The 19,390-nt window shown below is 32.7% G+C and overlaps 2 protein-coding genes and 1 pseudogene across 3 annotated transcripts; 1 reads left to right on the top strand and 2 right to left on the bottom strand.

The window, feature by feature from the left end:
- Positions 1-865: 865 nt before the first annotated feature.
- LOC136202136 (glutaredoxin-C4) lies at positions 866-3,024 on the bottom strand. The gene is made up of 4 exons (XM_065992626.1): positions 2,779-3,024; positions 2,359-2,432; positions 1,747-1,845; positions 866-1,173 (listed from the first exon to the last, which is right to left on the bottom strand). Exons 1-4 carry the CDS (start codon positions 2,937-2,939, stop codon positions 1,100-1,102), a joined length of 408 nt encoding a protein of 135 aa, XP_065848698.1. The 5' UTR covers positions 2,940-3,024; the 3' UTR covers positions 866-1,099.
- Positions 3,025-5,560: 2,536 nt separating this feature from the next.
- On the bottom strand, positions 5,561-11,162 carry LOC136203696 (probable LRR receptor-like serine/threonine-protein kinase At1g56140). Of its 2 annotated transcripts, none has more exons than XM_065994898.1 (8): positions 10,758-11,162; positions 10,298-10,429; positions 9,391-9,576; positions 9,188-9,318; positions 8,411-8,624; positions 7,175-7,406; positions 6,653-6,803; positions 5,561-6,177 (listed from the first exon to the last, which is right to left on the bottom strand). In XM_065994898.1, the coding sequence occupies exons 2-8, from the start codon at positions 10,317-10,319 to the stop codon at positions 5,851-5,853; spliced, it is 1,263 nt and encodes a 420-aa protein (XP_065850970.1). In that variant the 5' UTR covers positions 10,320-10,429; positions 10,758-11,162; the 3' UTR covers positions 5,561-5,850. The 2 variants fall into 2 exon arrangements, with proteins under 2 accessions (XP_065850970.1, XP_065850969.1); XM_065994897.1 differs by having other exon boundaries at positions 10,537-11,162.
- A 3,107-nt stretch (positions 11,163-14,269) lies between these two features.
- Positions 14,270-17,427, top strand: LOC136203352 (CDPK-related kinase 1-like; annotated as a pseudogene).
- The last annotated feature ends 1,963 nt before the right edge of the window (positions 17,428-19,390 follow it).

Consider the following 19,390-nt stretch of genomic DNA (forward strand, 5'->3'; position numbering starts at 1 on the left):
CGCTAAACAGAATACTCCTTATGTTAATTTTGTAGAAAACGTAGCAGCCTCCCAGATTGATCAGGAAGATAGAACAAATAATTTTAGGTGACATTTTCACAATTATTTTTCAAAACATTAATTAGTTTTAAATAATATTTTTTTAACTGAATTATATGCTCACTACTAATTAATCAGGCAAGCAAGAGCTTTATGTTACCAAAAATAAATAATTAAGAACTCGATGTATCCAAGTAAAAATCTAAAACTTAATAAATAAAAATAAAAATAAAGAATTAGGGACTTTATAATGCTTTTTCCTTGATAATAAAAGATAAAAGCAATAAAAACAAGCCATATTTGGATTGGGACTTTGAGGTTGTCATAAATAATAATAAAAGCTAGAATTTGATCTTAATTATTAACTTAAATTTTTAGTTCAAATGGTTTCTTAACATGATATCAGAACTGCACAGGCTAAGTGGTTGAGAGTTTGAATCCTAACCACCTCATTAATAGGAGGAATTTAAACATATTTGATGAACTTATGTTGTATGCCCTTCAAACCTAGGGGGCATTCATGCGAGAGAGTTTGTTAGAGATAATAATAAAAGTTAGTCATAGACCTTAACAATTAGCTTAAACTTTTAGTTTGAATGGTTCTTGGACAGATGCGTATGTATAAATTTAGTGGGGTGAAAGTTTCTGTTGCATTCTCTTAGACCCCTTCCATATTTGAGATGTACCAATCAGATGTACGCTCACACACGTTAAAAAATGAAGAGAAAACCAAGCTAGTTCTTCGTTATTTTACGTATATAGTTTGCTCCACTAGTAGAAAACTCTAAATCCGTCCCTGACCGCAAATAGAAGGGTTAGTCCATAATAATCATACAATAAATGCATCAATCAATGAAAAATGTTATGTTCCTGAATCAGAATAGGACATGCTTACGCCTATAAAATGGATGAAGCACCTAACGTATGGGTTCAAGAACATACTAAAGATGGTCATATAAACTGAAGTTTAACACTTGATAGCCTATTGTTTATCTAAAAGGAGAGTACACCTTTTACATTACATATTATTCTGATAATAAACCCCAAGTATACTACTGGCTCATAGATCATCATTATCATCATCAATGCCTAAAAGCTCAGCCAGTTCTCCACTTTCATAAGCTTCAACAGTATCTGTTATCAACAAATCAGATGCATTTGTCAAGTTTTATGTCCCAATATTTGCTTGGATAAATTTGCAATTGTCCCAACACTACTATAATTAAAGGTAAAATCCACTATATCATCAGATTAGGACATAACTTGCAATTTAGACCAGTTCTGTTCATATTCAATCAAATTATAGACTATAAAAGAAAGCAGTTCCTATTTGGTTTTAATCTATAAACAACATATGAAAAACACTTCAAATCATCCAATAAGACTGGCCTAAATTGATTCTTAAATTACAAGTTTCATTCTCATTTGACCAAAAACCAACTAGTTCTTAAATGCACACAAGAGTGTCAAAATGAGTTCTAGTGTCATAATCATTGTTATTTTGATCTATATATTCTACATCATTATATTTGATATTAAAGCAACAAAAATGGTAATTGTGTAAAAAGGGTTGCATTAGACGGATTGTCTATGTAAATCGTGTTGTGTCAGAAATTAACAACCCTAAAACTCTGCAATTCACTGGAAAACAGCATTATGTTAGACGGATTGTCTATGCATTTTGCTAGTGCAAGAAGAAAAGCTTACCATCAGAGCCACCAATGTGCTTTCCATCGATGAAAACCTGAGGAACTGTACGCTTCCCAACGATTTCACCTAGAGCATCCTGAATGTTTCGCCCATCCTCTAGAAGAAGAAAAATGGAGCACTTTGTTAATTTATAAATCTAGTTATACCTATGACTAGCTGACATACATAGTTATTATAGGCAGCAAGCGAACTAAGGCGCAAGGGAGTCTGGACCCTAGGCGCACGCGTGAGAGGCACAAAGGTTCACCAAAGAAAAATAATAAATAAAATCATAAATAACAACAATTAACATTGCTATTCAATTATCCATTATCATAAAATGAATGAAATAAGTTTCAAATTAACTACTAACTCTTTCATAGTCACAATTCATATAAAAAATTCTTAATCTAAAAACTAAAATCCAACCAAATCCTAAGTTAGTTAACTAAGAACACAAAAATGAGCATTGCTCAAATCAAGAACATGGAATTTGGTACTTGAAAGTCTAGTCAATATCCCACAGTCGTCCAGTCGTTTTACCCCAAAATTAGAAATGAAAAAGATCATACCAACAATCTGCTGCTAGCAATTATAGTTCAAAAATAAAGATGGAGAATGTGAACAAACCTCTCTGATCAAGTTCAATAACATATGGTACCTCGTTCAACTCTTTGAAAACACCTTTAGCCCTCTTACAGTATCTGTAGAATAATTCCACAAATTTCGAGTTAACCTTATTGCAAATGGTTTCCATTCGATTACATTTCTTCATTGATATAGACAAACTTAGAAATTAAACATAGCGCATCCTATATTGTATGCAAAGAACTCCTCAATCACTAAATAACAATTTCAATATACATTAGTATCTTTTATGTATACAGAAAATTATAGCATCGGATCTCAGAAATCAAGAGAAAGCTCTAAAAAATTGCTCAAACAGATCTTCCCGTAATAAGAGGAAACTCTAACACAGATTTGCAATTATGAAATGAAATGCGATTCAGTAATCTAACTAATTGCGATGTAAAGAAGAGAGAGTCATACGGGCAATAGGACTTGGAGAAGATGACAATCTTGTGGGAGGCGATGGTTTTCTTGACAAAAGCAGTTTCAGTTGTGGATGCGCAGCTCAAATAGGCTGAAATAAGTGTTACTATGGCTGTTGCTGCCAAGATCGATGACACTCTCATCCTAACCGCCGCCATTGAAGAACAAAATTACCAATTTCTTGTTACAACTCAAAGAGTACTTTTTGTTATATGGAGACGGAGTCACGGAGATCAAACTCGCAAAAAGTATAAAATATCAATCAACGTTGCAATTTGATGACGTATTAAAATTCTTAGGTAAAGGATTCTAACAACTTTTTATTTTTCTTATTTTTTGTACATTATCTTTGATTTTTTATTTAGAAAAATTAGATATTTTATTTTTTATTTTTAGTCATATTATTTCAACTGTATTTTAAATTTATATTTTAACGGTTTAAAATCCGTTTTTTGATATGTATAATTTAGTAATATAAAAACTATGAAAATTATAATTTCAAACGTAAATGAAATGAATAAAGTTTTTTTTTTCTGAGTGAATTAGATGTTCACAATTTAGCAAGAAAGAGCTTAATAAGATAATAGAAATGATTAGATGTTTAATGTGTCCCAATAAAAATCAAAGAGCTAATACACCAAAAATAAAATATCAGCATACATTATCACGTGATCATATCAATACATTTCGAATAAAATTTGTTGTCTCCATTTTACTGCCCTCCTATATGTTTTTCATTTAATGTCGGACACTTGATGTAATTATTCTACTTTAACCAAAGTTAATAGGATTAAAGTAAGATAATTATGACACGTGTCAAAAATTGAATAAGAGACATGTAAGATTTTTTCCCAATATACTACGTTCTGTTAAACTATTATCCTCTAATGGCTAAACTCTACTATCTCTTAATCATATGAGATTCTCTAATTAATTTAACGATATACTATATATATATTTTTAGAATAATAATAATAATAAAGCTCCCAAAGGCTCATCAACCGGTATCAATTGAGAAAAAAACATTTGGTTATTCAGTCTTAATGTCTTTAAACTATGTTAACCACATTAACTTTGGTTAACTCTACTTTCTTAACACATTTGGTTAAATCTAACAAGATTTTCTTTCCAACGATTTTGACCATATGTACTTTAAGAATCATATAGTATTTGGTCATTCACCGTTAGATTTACCAAACCATCAAACAAACATCTTCATCTACTTCTTCTACTTTTTTTTTTTCATATATATGAATTGTGAAACTCATGTGATGTTTTCCCTTTTGTTGTGATGATGCATGACTCCGAACTTAATACCCAAATCTTTTTTCTATATCAAAATTTAAATAACAACACTACGAATTCAATGTATATAAAGATAGTCGAAGATGAGTCAAAGAAAAAGAATATTGAGTCTGACTTTATAGAATGTAAGTTAACGTTTCCAGAATTCCATGTATTGCTATTGAAGTCGAATTGAGATTAAGATTATAAGAGTTTCACAATTCATATAAAAAAAAAAAAAAAAGAAGAAAAGAAGGGTAGAAGAAGAAGAATTATTATTTCATAAAGGAAACCATGGGGTTGTGGTAGAGTGGTAAAGACTCCTCCTCCCTTAACCAAATGTCCAGGGTTCGATCCTCGCCTTTGGGAATGGAAAGAATTTCCGTGGCCAGCAGTCCCACCCATGTTTTCCCTACGGAGAGACTAATGAGTTCTTATTAGCTCTCTCATTGTGAATGCCTTTTAGTTACTATAGTCAAATAAGGATAAAGACATCATTTTGATTTTTGACATCTAAAACTTTTATTTGGTACAATTTAATCTATGAACTTTAATTTTTAGCGAACTTTAGCGTATATAAAACAGTCTTATAGAGCAGAACAACAATAGAAGGATCAATTCCATCCCCATCTATATTCTTTATAGGAATTTTTCATCTCGTCTCGTTAAGAAAAATAGTGATAAATTTATATTTATCCTTACTTCAACATGTATATAATTATTTTTTTTTTCTATAATAATATACTACAATAAAAACACCTATAAATAAATACAAATATTGTTTTTGAAGAATAAATAAATACAAATATAAATGTTGTTAACTGAGATAAACTCATTTAAATAATACAAACTTGAATACTTTAAAATAACAAAACATTCTATAAAAATTAAAATAAAATTGCACATATTTTAAAATAATTTTAATAATTAATTAACCAATATTATAAAAACATAACATAATATTTGAATATGATCCAAATAATTAAAAAACATTTATATCAATGTTCGAATTTTAAAATGTTACTGTAATGCAATGCAATGCAATTTCACATAAATTTCACCTTTTGTACAATTTGAGTACAACGGACCAGAAACTCATTGAAACAATTAAGCAATATTAACACCAATCCTTTATCAAGTTTCCATTAGTTTTTAAGAGGTTTAATTGTAATTTCACATGAATTTCATCCAATTTAACCTCTTATGAATTAAGAGGAATCAAGTAGAACTCATTTGAAAAATTTAAGTAACATTAGCACCAATACTTTTCAAGTTCCACATGTGTTTTAAAAGATTACAACGTCATTTCACATGCATTTCACTAGTTTCACCTTATGTGAAATTGAATGAAATTGGATGAAATCAACTGAATTCATTTGAAATTGATTGAAACGAGTAACATTAACATCAATATTTTATCAAGTTCTAGAAGAAGAAGAACCGCAATTTAGAAGCGCGCATTTCAAGACATGGTATTATAATAATATCCAAATAGATTGATGGTATTGAGTGAAATAAACTTGAGACCTCCCATGTCTAATAAAAATTTATACATAGTCCTTTCAATAGCCATTATTCAATTGCTAGTTGGCTATCAACAAAACAAAGTATCCATACAAATTCTCTTCTCTTTGAAACAATATGAATGCAAGTATATACTAAAATAACTCAAGACTAATAGACCTTTGTAATCTCCCAAATGAAAGAAAGAAAGAAAAAATTAATGATATTTATACACAATCTTACAGTTTCATCCTTTGAGAAGATGCAAAATTAGAAACTACCTCAATATGGTCTGTGTGGCAAGGAAGAGGAGTCACTGGGCAGAGGAGGGGAAGAGAAAACCTCGGATAAGGCATCCCATGAAAGCTCATCGACAGCTTTACGTCTTCTTTCCAAGAAAGCCGGCTTAACTGGTGTTGCAGCCATTTGAACTTTGCATGTTAGCATAGCAACAATATCAGACATGGGAGGCCTCAAGTTGGCATGAGGTTGAAGGCATAAGAGAGCTACATTAATTGCTTGCAACACATCTTTCTCCTCGTATCCGTGTTCTTGGATTCTTGGGTCAACTAGTTCTATTACTCTTGATTTCTCATGTAACTTCCATGCCTGCACAGAACATGTAAATATTAGCCGAGGAATGGCAAAATCAAAAGTTTGACCTTATAGTTGATGCAATTTGTCATTTTGATCTCTATATTTTAATTAAACTAGACAGATTTGACTCATTTACAATTTGAGAATTCACAGACGGGTACCCTTAGCAGTGCATCACAGGCAATGTTAAAATTAAGGACCAGATTTTGCAAATGAGCACAAGGGGTCAAATGAGCAAAAGTAGAAGTGCAAAGAGCAACATGAATATTTTACTGAGTTCAGGGGCCAAATTTTGAGTTATTCCGCTGTAGAAGCGACCAAAATCATTAAAAGATTAAAAAAAAAAAAAAAATTCTATTGATGATAACCATTAAGAGAAAGATCATTTTCAAGGTTGCCCGTGAAGTTATGAGTTCAAACTCCATTGAGAGCCTACGAGAAAAGGACAAAGAGAAGGATTTCATTGATGATAATTTAAGTAACTTACGTATTCGGGGAGGTATTGCTGTTCTGATGGTAGAGTTAAATCTGTATTTTTCCGCCAACTAATTATTTCAAGCACAAGCACTCCAAAGCTATAGATGTCTGCCTTAACTGAAAGTTCTCCTCGAATGGCATACTCAGGAGCTGTGTAACCTCTGAAAGAGAAAAAGATTAACTCGCATTATAAACAGGTGAACAGATAAAAAAAACTAATAACTGAACAAATTTCAAAGAACGTGAGTTTTGCCGATAAAGATAGAAAGATGATCTTTTTGTTACATTAATATGGTTTAGTATTTATGTCTGTCTCTTTTCTCAAGAGCAACTATTACGCTGCTGAGAGTTGAAGGGAATGTAGGCTAAACATATTGTTGTTAACAAAATAAGTTGATGCATCTATTTAGAAAACAATAAACGAATTAGCTAAAATCACAAAACTGTTCAACATTTTCATTTAGTCATGAAGCCTTTCGTTAGAAGTCTAATTTTCAAGAGCTGCAAAGCAATCAATAGTAACAAAACTTACAAAGTTCCAGCAAATGTAGTACTTAGGTAAGTTTGGTCTTCAGGAAAGAACCTAGCCAGACCAAAATCTCCAATCTTAGGTTGGAATTTATCATCCAGAAGAACGTTGCTTGCTTTGATGTCTCTGTGGACGATTTTTAGATGCGAGTCCTCGTGTAAGTACTGTAATCCTCTAGCAATGCCCAAGACTATTTGGAATCGCGTGTTCCAATCCAGGAATTGATCACTATTTCCTGCATCAGAGAGCAAAAATGTATTTTATATATCAGCTAAAGCTTTCAACACTGTCATAGTTATTCAATACCAGTTTCTTATGGAAAATTAAGCTATGATAAAGCAGATCTCTTCAACTGACCTGGAAAAGTCAACATGATAAGTCAAGTTCAATTTAGAGGATGAATGTAGTCTAGGTTATTTTACCACAAGGATACAAAACACTGCTTACCCCAATGTGACTAACTTGCTCAATAATCGAACTGAAAAGGGAAAGCACAATTTTAAGCCCCTAAACTTTATATTTGTGCTGCTGAGCCCCTCAATTTTATATTTGTTATTGAACCCTTGAATTTTTGTAATTGAATGTTGAAACCTATTGAGCCTAATTTTTTGTTCTTTTATCAGCTCTACCAAGCATCTTCTACAATGCACGGTGTTGTTTGTGTTAAAAATGACTATTTGACAGCTCTCATGTCCCTTTTTCGAGCGCTCATACTTTTTAAGTTAAAAAAACTCAATGATTTTCAATTCTACAATCCTGGGGTTTAATAGAAAAAGTTGAAGGACTCATTAGCAAAAACACATTAAAAGTTCAGGAACATAAAAATGTGTTCTTCCAATTGAAAATATTTACTAGAAGATTCTGCAGCAGTTTCACATTTCAGCAGTGAAAAAAGATGCTAGTTCAAAGCCAAAGGAGGCTATTCATCTAGCTATCGAGTCACCTTTAGTAAGTGAGAAAGATCACAGAAAAAAGTTTCGTTAGCCAAAGCTGCTTCCGAAATGAAAGACAGCCGCTCAAAAGCTGCTTTTTGTCCCGTTACATCAATGCTATATCTTTGTGCAGTGATTATTAAAATTCATCAATGCATCTAAATAAACAACATTCTGCTTCTAACAAATTTACTTTTCTGATCATATCCATTAGTGGAAAATTAAGGCTGCTATTTAAATTTGTTATATCATGACAAAACTATTATAAACTCATCCAAATTAGCCACAAAGCAAAATGAAATGATACCGTATATGATGAGGTCTAAGCTCCTGTTCTTCATGTATTCATACACAAGTAGGCGCTGGTCACCATCTGAACAACAGCCTAGAAGTCGAACCAAGTTCTTGTGCTGGATGCTTGTGATCATCCTCACCTCTGAGAGAAATTCTGATTCCCCTTGCTGAGATTTTTCAAGAGACAACTTCTTGACTGCAACCAGTCTACCATCAACTAACTTTCCCTATCAATCAGCACAAGCTTTATGCAATCTTAGTAAACAAATCAAAAGCTTTAAGTTTGCTCATTAACTTTGATGAATGTGCTGTCAGCAATTGTTACGTTGATGCTGCCAAAACATGCAATTAATTTAAAGACAATGCATAAATTTGACGAGTATGGTTTCAAAAATAGTTTTTTATCATCTCTAAGACTCGAATACCCTCTGGACTTAAAACTTGTACAAACACAGGTCTTGTGCTGAAATTTAATTAATGTATGTGGTTATCAAGACTCGAACTCTAGACCTTTGGATAAGTGACTCTAATATCATGTCAAAGAACCATATCACCAAAAGTTTAAGCTGACAAGTAAGGTTCCAATAATAGTTTTATTGTCTATAACAAAACAAATAATATCACAAGTTCATTAAACATTTTCTTTCATTAATTTCTTTTTTCATATCTCAACTCTTCATTAATGCATGTAATTAGAAATTATGATGCATATAGAGGTACTGCATTGAAAACTAATAACTGAACATATCAATCAACCAAAGTAGAAATTTAAGATTATTAGGAAAGGTACCTGGTACACAGGTCCAAATCCACCTCTTCCAAGAAGATTATTGGGATGGAAATTTTTAGTTGCCTTCTTCAATGCTTGGAAATCAAAATGACTTATTGTTCGAAGGTTCCCACTCCAGAATTCCGAAGCCTCTGCATCCAGGTACAGAAGATCAGAATGTTTTACAGTGTACACTATTATATTGAATACTCGTAATTTATTACCTTGCTTTCTTTTACTTTTTCTTAGAAACTTAGTCACCCCTCCAATTTTGAAAAATTTCCAAAAAACGACGATAAGAATCAGCAATATTATAAGGAAAATTACTCCTCCAAGGAAGAAGAATATAGCTGAAGAATTCGATGAACGGGAGCTCTTTGTCACACCCATAGATGGAGGTGGAGAGAACACTGCAGACGCAAGGCAGTCAGCATTTTTTAATGGATATTTAAAACAAAACACAATACAAAAAAATAAAACTTTCCCAAACTATTCCACTATGATTATGCTACTTTCCTATGACCATTCACTCCACAGAAACCATCCCATTCAAATATAGCGCTTGTAATACAGTCAATTTCACAACAGACTTTATAGAAATTCATCCTAATAAACGTACAAAGTGGCAATAGAAAACCAACAAGTTGTAGGTTGGAGCAGTTAGGAGCTCAAGGTCTCATATTCGAGTCTTGTGAATGGAAAAAACAGTTGTTGGAAATAGATTTGCCCTTATCAGGATCCTTCCTTGCTCCAAATCCAGATTCAACTAGAAGGTGAAAACTAAAAACAGCATAAGTTGAGTTGTTGATCATGCTTTTTGGACTTCATCTTTGTCTTCCATTGATGAATAAGAAGTAGGAGAGAGCTATAGGGTCTTTAATCTCATCATCTGTTATCTATCTATCCCTTCAAACCTCGGTACCAAAGTGAAAAATTGACATTTTGTTGATCTCCAAGAGTTCAACTGACAACTATGTCAAAGACAAATCAAGTTGACTATGACTAACTAGATATGTAACCTTAAGACAACCTCTATCAAATGTTGAATCAAAACATACATCAGACGAGCAATTGAAATTGACATTGGCCTATCAAACGGGATATGATTTGAGCATAATCGAGAAAAAGTACCTTCTATCGCTAGGCGAGGCATATAGTTGAAGACAATTGAAAGCAGTCTTTCTTCCTTCTTTTCTTCTTCTTCCTTTTCTTCCTTTCTTGACAGGCTTCAGATGACCCAGAGTAGAGCCAAAGAAGGTTAAGCTGTAACATAGGAATAACCGAAGGAAGTTGGAATATCAGACATTTGATTACTTCGAGTAATTAGGCATTTTAGACAATAATTGATAAAAGGACGAGCAGAAACATACAAAATGTCTTGATTAGTAAGCATTTTCCTCGATGGAAACGCGTCCTTAAAGAACTATTCAATCAATATCTTATTTTACATATCTAGTTAAGCGCCAGCCATATCTCACACTAGGGGCGATCAGCCGTCCTTCATTTTTATATATCCTCTTCCCCCAATTTCACCCGTTTCGATTTCTGAAAGTGATTGAAGCAGTTTATTGTTAATAGAAAGAAAACTCACTCTCTGACTGAATCCAAACTTGTTTCTTCATCGAACCACTCATCAGTATCTTACTCGTGCTTTATCATTCACCGCTACAGACAAGTGTCGGGTATAACCACGACGCCGGATCTGAGATTCTTGAGAAGCCGCGCCTGGGAAGCCGGCGACGTAAGGTCGGTATGGCGGCGCGCGACTTCATCAATGAGGATTATGTATGAATGCCGGTTGGAGAAGAAGGTGAATTGGAGAAGCTGCTGCTGGTGGCGGGGAGGTTCTCAGATGAGTGCCATTGGAGGGAAAAAGGAGACCACCATTGAATTGTAATGTTTTTTGTTAAAGGATTGAAGTGTAATTTTGAAAATAATGTTGTACATATAATTTTAGGTTAATACACATATTTGTGCTTATATTTGTCCGTTTTAGCATATATATCCTTATATCAAATAAATATATAAATATATCCCTATATTTTTCAAATAACATCATAAATTCCCTAATTTAACAGACTACTTATTTAACTTAACACCATTAATGTAGTCACCACACCACTATATTTTTCAAATAACATCATAAATTCTCTAATTTAACAGACTTGACTTATTTAACTTAACACCATTAATGTAGTCACCACACCACTAATATGGCACCAATTAACATGTTACCCATCATCAAATATAATTTTAAATACTAATAAAAATTAAAAATTATAACACATTGGTCTGTGAAATTGTCCTCCTTCTACAGATCACGGGAAATTCGCATTCTTTATTGCCTTCATTATCACCTTTCAATCGCTGCGGTCTAACCTTCATGTTGCAACGCGAATCGAAATGGCAGATAAAAGTGATAATTCTGATCTACACTTTTATTTTTTATCTTAGCTCCTTCAAGTTGTTTCTTCAAGCAATGGAAATCTTAGCTATAGCTCCTTCAAGCTGTTTCTTTGCTTCTTCTGCCTTTTCCTTTGAAATTCCCTCTTTAAACTTTTTAGGCAATCCTTCAATCAAATCTTTCACCTCCTTGAGGGCCAAGCTTGTCCGACGCCATTTGAAGAAGCTCCTCCGATCAACGTTGAGCGGATGGTCTTGGAGGCAGAAAGTCGTATCGGGCAGACTCCGACGGAGGTATTTTTGAATGTTTTTAAAATTCATATGAGTATTGTTTAATTTGGATGAATGTAAATTTCTCTTGAGTTAATTTGATTCAATTTAGGATTTTGAAAGCTAAGTTGATCATGTTTGAGGTTTTTTTCTCCAGAATTTTGGTGATTGCTTTATAAGTGCTTTTAATTGCTTATTTAGTGCAGAAATTATATGCTAATTGGTTTGAAACATCTTCTCCTCCACAATCGGTGCAGCATCAGCGGCTCCGGGAGCAGCAACCACCGCCGCAGCAGGGGAATAAGCAGCAGCAGAAACTCGAAGCTTATCCTGAAGATAGTCGACAGCGGAAACTTCAACGAGGAATTGCTTGGTGGGGGAAAGAGTTGGGTAAGTGGAAGGGGAAGAGAGAGTGAGTGTTCTTGTGGAAGATACAGTAGAGACACGCCATTGTTTCACTGTAAAATGGAGAGGAAGAAGAAGATGTGATGGGATAAGGAGACTGAGTTGGAAGCTTTTTATTGGACCCCAAAGTTAGATTGCTTATGTCATGAAGAAGGCGTTGACTTTGAAATTATTGGGGAGGCTGACCGTGTTATACCGTTAATAGTCTGTTAGATTAGGACATTTATGGTGTTATTTGGAAAATATAGGGATATATTTATGTGTTTATTTGATATAGGGATATATGTGCTAAAACAGACAAATAGAATGGCAAATATGTATATTAACCCTATAATTTTATGAAAAATAATGTTTAAAGGAATTAAAAAAAAGTGACAAGGAATATGGGACCAGTATAAGCCTTTGGACTGTAGCCCATGAAGCCCACTGGCCCATGTCCTCTCTATATAAAACAACCTTCACCACCAACACGGGGATGGTGATATCTCTCTCACTCTCTCTTTGATATTAGTGTGCGAATACTAATTTGATTGTCAAGCATAGGGATGCAAGGAACTACGAAGGTGATCCGAAGTCCACATTTCATTATTTGGTGCAGTGAGACTGAAAAAACGAATGAGAGAGAGAGATAGTAAGGTGCACGTTGGGGATTAGGTAAGGAGTAGGATTTTTAAAATAAAATAAATAATAAAATATAAAATAAATGAAAGGACAAAAATGTCCACTACAAGAAAATTGCTTTTTGGCAACAAGATTTGGCAACAACAGAAAAAGTTGTTGCTAAAAATGAACATTAGCAACGATAGTTTTTGTGTCGTTACTAATGGTTGTTGCTGTAAATTACTTACATTTGTGGAAAAAAGGTAACAACTTTGGTAACAATAGCTTCGTTGCTGTAAATAAAAGTCTTTATAGCAACAACTATATGTTGTAGTGGTAAATCAAAATCTTAACAGCAACGATTGCATGTCGTTGCTGTAAATGCTGTCATTTACAACAACGACTGTGTGTCGTTGCTGTAAATGCTTTCATTTACAACAACGACTGTGTGTCGTTGCTGTGAATGAAATCATTTACAGCAACGACTGTATGTGGTTGCTAGAAATGGAAGATTTATAGCAACTACTATATGTTGTTGCGTAAAAATTAAATATTTTAGCAACCCGAAAAGTCGTTGCGAAAGAAAATTATTAAACTAACTAATTAAAAATAAATAAATACATATTATTTTTATAATATAAAATAAATTAAATATTTAACATAATTTAATTTGAAATGGAATTATAAAATATATAATACTATTTTATTTATATGTTATATATTTATAATTTTTTTTATATTAATTTTTTTTATTACTATTTTAAGTTTAACTGTACACGTAATAAATTATAAAAATATAATTACTTTATATAATTTAACTCGAACTATAAAATACGATATAATTATAAATACTTAGTTAAAAATTTATATTTTACATTATGTATAATTAGTTTTTGCAACAATAATTTAACGGTGGAAAAGTGTTATCATTTAAAACATCAATTTTGTTACAGAAAATATCACTTTTTACAATAATAACCTTAAATTATTATTGTATAATTTTTTATATTTATCTATAATTGATATTAAGGGATAAGGTGTAAAAATATTTAATATATATATATATATATATATAAATGAGAAAAAAATAACGAGAATAATAAAATATTTTTCTTAAAAACCAATTGATTATTCGGGTTATTGAAGAATTTTCAGTTCTTCGATGAATATTGAATAATTAATCACATACTTTTGATTTACTCTTATAATGAAAATAAAGATGAAAATGGAGTGAATAAATTAACGAAGAGTCATTCGAATTAGAAGTTTGGAGGTTAAATTGAAATGTCATAATAAATTAAAGAAGAAATTATAACATTAAAGGATATAACTGTATATTTTAGTAATTAAGAGGGTAATTTGGGAACTTTTCCCTATTCTTGAAGACAGCTGTACATCACGATTATTTTTGGGGGAATTGATACATCATAGATAGTTGAGTTATGCTTCTCCCTGCGGTCGACTTTCAACTCCATGGATACTGATCTCCTTTTCTCTCAATATTGACTCTCGATTACTCTCTATTGGGCTTTCCTGACCGTCTTCTATGGTTCTCGCTCAGTTCAGACTTTTATGAGGCCTCATCGAACCAGTTCCAATGACAGCGGCGGCGGTTTCCGTCTCTGATGTAGAAGTTGTTCTTGAGGAGTTTCCATCGGACTATAACTTACATGCAAAGGTAAGTTTGAGGTTTGTGACCCTCTGCTCTCTCGATTCCCCTCTCTGACTTTGATTCTTCTTCTTGTTTCGGATTCCTGCGGGTTCTAAGAACTCCTAGAGGCAGAAAAGGTATTTTGAGTCTTTTGATTTGAAATGGGTGTTCGGTTATGTTGTTTGATGTTGCTTGTTCATGAGGTGAGACCTATTTGTGTTGGCTCTAGCTTTGGTTTGTGTATTCGTTATTGTTCTCTTTGCCTTTTACCTCTTTGATTCCGTAAGGAAAAGCCTTCATTCTACTTATTCCTGGTTCCTGTTGTTGCCTGAGATCAGTTTGTCATGGAAAACCTATTCAAACCCAGGAAAATGAATCAAACAGCCATATTCTGTCAATTGAAACTGAAGCAACACCTGCAAATTCGAGGACAAGCAGGGCTTCTAATTACTTCAAGAAGTCACCTTTTTACAGTCCAAGTCCATTCAGGAACTCGCCTATATCAACCCCTTTGCGTATATTCAAGAGGCCGTAGGTGGTGTTTCTTATGTAGTGTGTAGCCGTTATTTCAGCGCATAGTTCTGAACCATTTTTGTCCTAAATTCTTTTTTCTTGTATAATGGACATGGATGTTCCTGTTTTTCTAACCATCGGTTGTTGTGTTTTGCTTCAGAATTTTCTATTTAGTACTACGGAGGATAATTCCCAATTGAAGGCCATTGATTTTGGACTCTCTGACTATGTAAAGCCTGGTAAGTGCATTACACTACCTTTTTTTCTTATCTTTGGGCACAAATGGATTTGATTTTGACTATAAGTTTCTGCTGCAGACGAAAGGTTGAATGACATCGTAGGAAGTGCATACTATGTAGCTCCTGAAGTTCTACATCATATGGAGCTGAAGCAGACATGTGGAGTATTGGTGTAATTGCTTATATTTTTCTATGTGGAAGCCGACCATTTTGGGCCCGAACAGAGTCTGGCATCTTTAGAGCTGTTCTCAAAGCAGATCCAATCTTTAATGAAGCTCCTTGGCCTTCTTTATCCTCTGATGCAACAGATTTCGTAAAGCGCTTGTTGAACAAGGACTACCGAAAGAGACTGACTGCTGCTCAGGCCCTGAGTAAGTAGCTCAAACCATTTATATTAATGTGCCGGTTTCATCATTGGTTGAGTGGATTTTTGTGTGCCAGGTCATCCATGGTTAGCCACACATCAAGATGTAAAGATCCCACTGGATATGATAGTATATAAGCTTGTGAAAGCTTATATCTCCTCAACTTCTCTTAGGAAATCTGCACTAGCGGTATGTTATATAGACTATACAGTTTATGGTTGAAATTTCGTTGTTTAATTAGCTTAGGAAGTGTTGAAAGGATTTCTCCGTAATGAACATATTAGCTACATAGTGTTGATGCATATCTTTTGACCTTTTTTTTTTCGACGAAACGATTGTAACGAGTATTTTTACCATGGCAGGCTTTAGTAAAGACATTAACCGTGCCTCAGCTACCTTATCTCCGGGAACAATTTACACTATTAGGACCAAGCAAAAATGGGTTCATTTCCATGTCAAACTTCAAGACCGTGAGCTCTTTTTGCTTACCATCTATTCCATTTTTTTCCTTCAAAATGTATTTTCTACATTTTCTCATGTTATTCTGAATGGTTTCAAATTGACAGGCATTAGTGAAGAACTCCACGGATGCTATGAAGGATTCAAGGGTCCTTGATTATGTGAACTTGTTAATGCTTTAAATATATTAAGTTCATCATTGGAAGCTCCCTATCGAATCTAATTACAAGGAAGATATTATGGATGTCCTTTTCAGGTGAGCAGTCTTCAGTACAGAAAACTAGATTTTGCAGAATTTTGTGCAGCTGCTGTTAGTGTGCATCAGCTAGAAGCAATGGATTGTTGGGAGCAACAGGCAAAGAGTGCCTATGATTTCTTCGATAAGGATGGGAACAGAGCTATTATGATAGAGGAACTTGTCTCGGTATGATCTCTCTCTGAAATGCGAGTCATATGCTTACATCCCTTCCTTTTCCTACATGAACTGAACATCATAAAAATATCTTATTTTCCATTTGTATATTCAGGAGCTGGGACTTAGCCCATCGATACCATTTCACGCAGTTATCCAATACTGGATTCGACATTCAGATGGGAAGCGGCGCTCTCTTCTTTCCTTCTCGGTAAGACTTCTCAGTGATACTTGTTTGTTAGCTTTCCTTTTCATGCTTTTGGATTTTGAGGTTCTATTGCTTTGCTGCTATTGTCAGTCCCTTCTTCGCTGCTTCTATGGATCTCACAGATTTGAATCCAGTTGATATCTTGGAGATTAATTACAGCCCATACTGTTGTAACTTCATCCTCTTATCTGATTGTTCATTGATTTTACAATTCTATGATTTTCTTTTCTCCATGTTCTTGGGTGTTTCTATCTTGCTTTTAAGCTTGATTTTACAGAGTGTTGGGTGAGACTTGTTGTACTATTATTATTAAGTACTTTTTAAGATTGTTAGTCAATTTTTCTAATTTTGTTGACATATTTGTGATAACATCGTCATTTATTTTCTTTTACAGGAAACTTTGTTGTACTATTATTAAGTACTTTTTACCAATGATGAAAGCACGGTGGTCAAGTTATAGTTGAGGTTGTCCGGTTGATAGTCGATCATGTTAAAGCTCACAAGAAATTTGAATGAAACTGAAGTATAAAGAGATCTATGCTTTGAGAACAGACCACTTTTTTGTATAGCTTACTAGCTTGTGGTTATAATTTTTTTGTGAACTTCACACTCAAGCTTTTTGCCATCTTTGATAATTTTTGGACTATGTGATGGTGATTCATTAGATTAGTTTTGAATGTAATTAGATATAAGGATTTTCTGTATGTAAAATTACAAGAATATACAAGAATATATGTTGAATTGGTATTTAATTATGGTTATTAATGATTAAGCTTCCTATGATGAATTATTATGAATTATATATATATTTGTATATTTACAAATAAAAAGAAATTATATATATATTCAGGTGTTTTGTTTATTTTGCAACAAGTTAATTGCCAAAAATGAGGCTCAATGGCAACGATATGATATTGTAGTGAAACAATTGTATATATGGCAACGTCAATGTTGTTGCTAAACGTATGCAATATGGCAACGACAACTCTTGTTGTGAAAAAGGAAATATATGACAACGCTTCATATTGTTGGCAAACATACAACTATTTACTGCAACGATAACCCTTGTTGCTAAATATAAATACATATAGCAACATCCTATGTTGTTGCTAAAGGAATACTCTAGTTCTTCGCATCTATGTTCCATATTTGGCAACGTCAAATCTTTCGCAACCATGATGTTGTTGCGAAATACATATTTTTGGCAACAACAATGAGATTGTTGCGAAAATATTTAGCAACGGAATCTGTCATTACGACCGAATGTCGTTGCCAAATATAGTTTTGGCAACGACAACTTGCGTTGCCAAAAAATGATTTTCTTGTAGTGGTCCTTTAGATTCATTGACTTTGACTGCCATGTCATCTTTTTTAACACTATTAGTCAGTTTAGACTTTGACTGTCATGTCATCCTCAAGGTACATGTTTGTTACCTTTTAAACCACGAGTATTATATTTACAAATCGACCAAACCACATGATTTACTTTTATACTTTTCCCTTACAAGTTTATGTTTACATACAATTTCGTCTTATTTTATCTTATATGAACGCTCTACGTTCTGATTATAATTTATGGACTATTTATCATGTATTAGTGATATTATATAGTAAATCATAATTATACAATAAATCAAACAATAAATCAACATTTCATTAATCAAAATATCTTAAAAAAAAGAATGTTTTAAGAAAAAATATACACATGGATTAAAAAAAAAGTCTTTTAAGGGTTTCTAATTCCAGACATCTTTACTAATTTTGCAATGGTTATAAAGATGAATTTAAGTCAAAAGATTTGAAAATATTTTATTATTAATATTTGGGAAAAGTTTGAGTTTTTTTTTTTTTGAACCAGGGAAAAGTTTGAGTATAAGAATGAGAAAGAATAAATAATTGAAAATACAAAGAAAACTTAACAATTGAAATCAACAACGAATGTTTGACACTAGCTACGAAAGAATATAAATACAATAAGAACATTTGTGATAGCAATTTTAATTATCAAACATAATTTTAAAGTGACAAACTTGGAAAATGAAAAAGAAAAGAAGATAATTTTGAGAAGAAGAAATAAAAGAAGTTTGAAAGAAAGTGTTTGGTTTTCACAACTCCATAACCATTTTTAACTATATTTTCTATTTTACCTATTCTATCTTTATTTTTTTTACTCTATAAGTTGCTATAGTAAAACTTTTCCAACCATCTACTCTATCTTATATACTCTTTAAATATTTTATGATTATTATATTCATTTTCCACATAATATTTATATTCTTTATATTATTAATAAAAATATATCTATTTATCGTGTAATGTTTTTATAATTCGTGTAATGTTTAAATGTTTTTATAATTTATGTAATATTTAATGTTTTTATAATTATAATTTAATATTTAAATGTACAACACAACAAAAAGATCAAATAACACTATAATTAAAAAAATATTTGATTAAAGATTGGTTAGCGAGGAAGGGTAAGCGGCGGACATCCCAGCTATGCTGGCACCCCCACCACAGATCCAAAAAAGCTCCGAACCAAATTTATTAAAAGAGTAAATTAAATAACACGAATACTTATAACATATTTAACACATAAAGATGGTGTCTAATGTGCCGCCTTCTTTGGATTACCTGAATAATTATTTTAGGATTGATGTTCTTTTCAATCCCAAAGCCCCTTTCTCTGGCCGGATTGC

Source organism: Euphorbia lathyris, chromosome 8 (assembly GCF_963576675.1).
Source record: "Euphorbia lathyris chromosome 8, ddEupLath1.1, whole genome shotgun sequence".
NCBI classification, from domain to species: domain Eukaryota; kingdom Viridiplantae; phylum Streptophyta; class Magnoliopsida; order Malpighiales; family Euphorbiaceae; genus Euphorbia; species Euphorbia lathyris.

Coding starts and splice junctions, on each gene's coding strand:
- LOC136203696 (XM_065994898.1), bottom strand. CDS start 10,319: ATGCCTCGCCTAGCGATAGAAG. Junction 9,319..9,390: donor AAAAAGTAAAAGAAAGCAAG/GTAATAAATTAC, acceptor ACCTGGATGCAG/AGGCTTCGGAATTCTGGAGT. Junction 6,178..6,652: donor AGCAATACCTCCCCGAATAC/GTAAGTTACTTA, acceptor TGTTCTGTGCAG/GCATGGAAGTTACATGAGAA.
- LOC136202136 (XM_065992626.1), bottom strand. CDS start 2,939: ATGGCGGCGGTTAGGATGAGAGTGTCATCGATCTTGGCAGCAACAGCC. Junction 2,433..2,778: donor TTCTCCAAGTCCTATTGCCC/GTATGACTCTCT, acceptor ATTATTCTACAG/ATACTGTAAGAGGGCTAAAG. Junction 1,846..2,358: donor TATTGAACTTGATCAGAGAG/GTTTGTTCACAT, acceptor TTCTTCTTCTAG/AGGATGGGCGAAACATTCAG.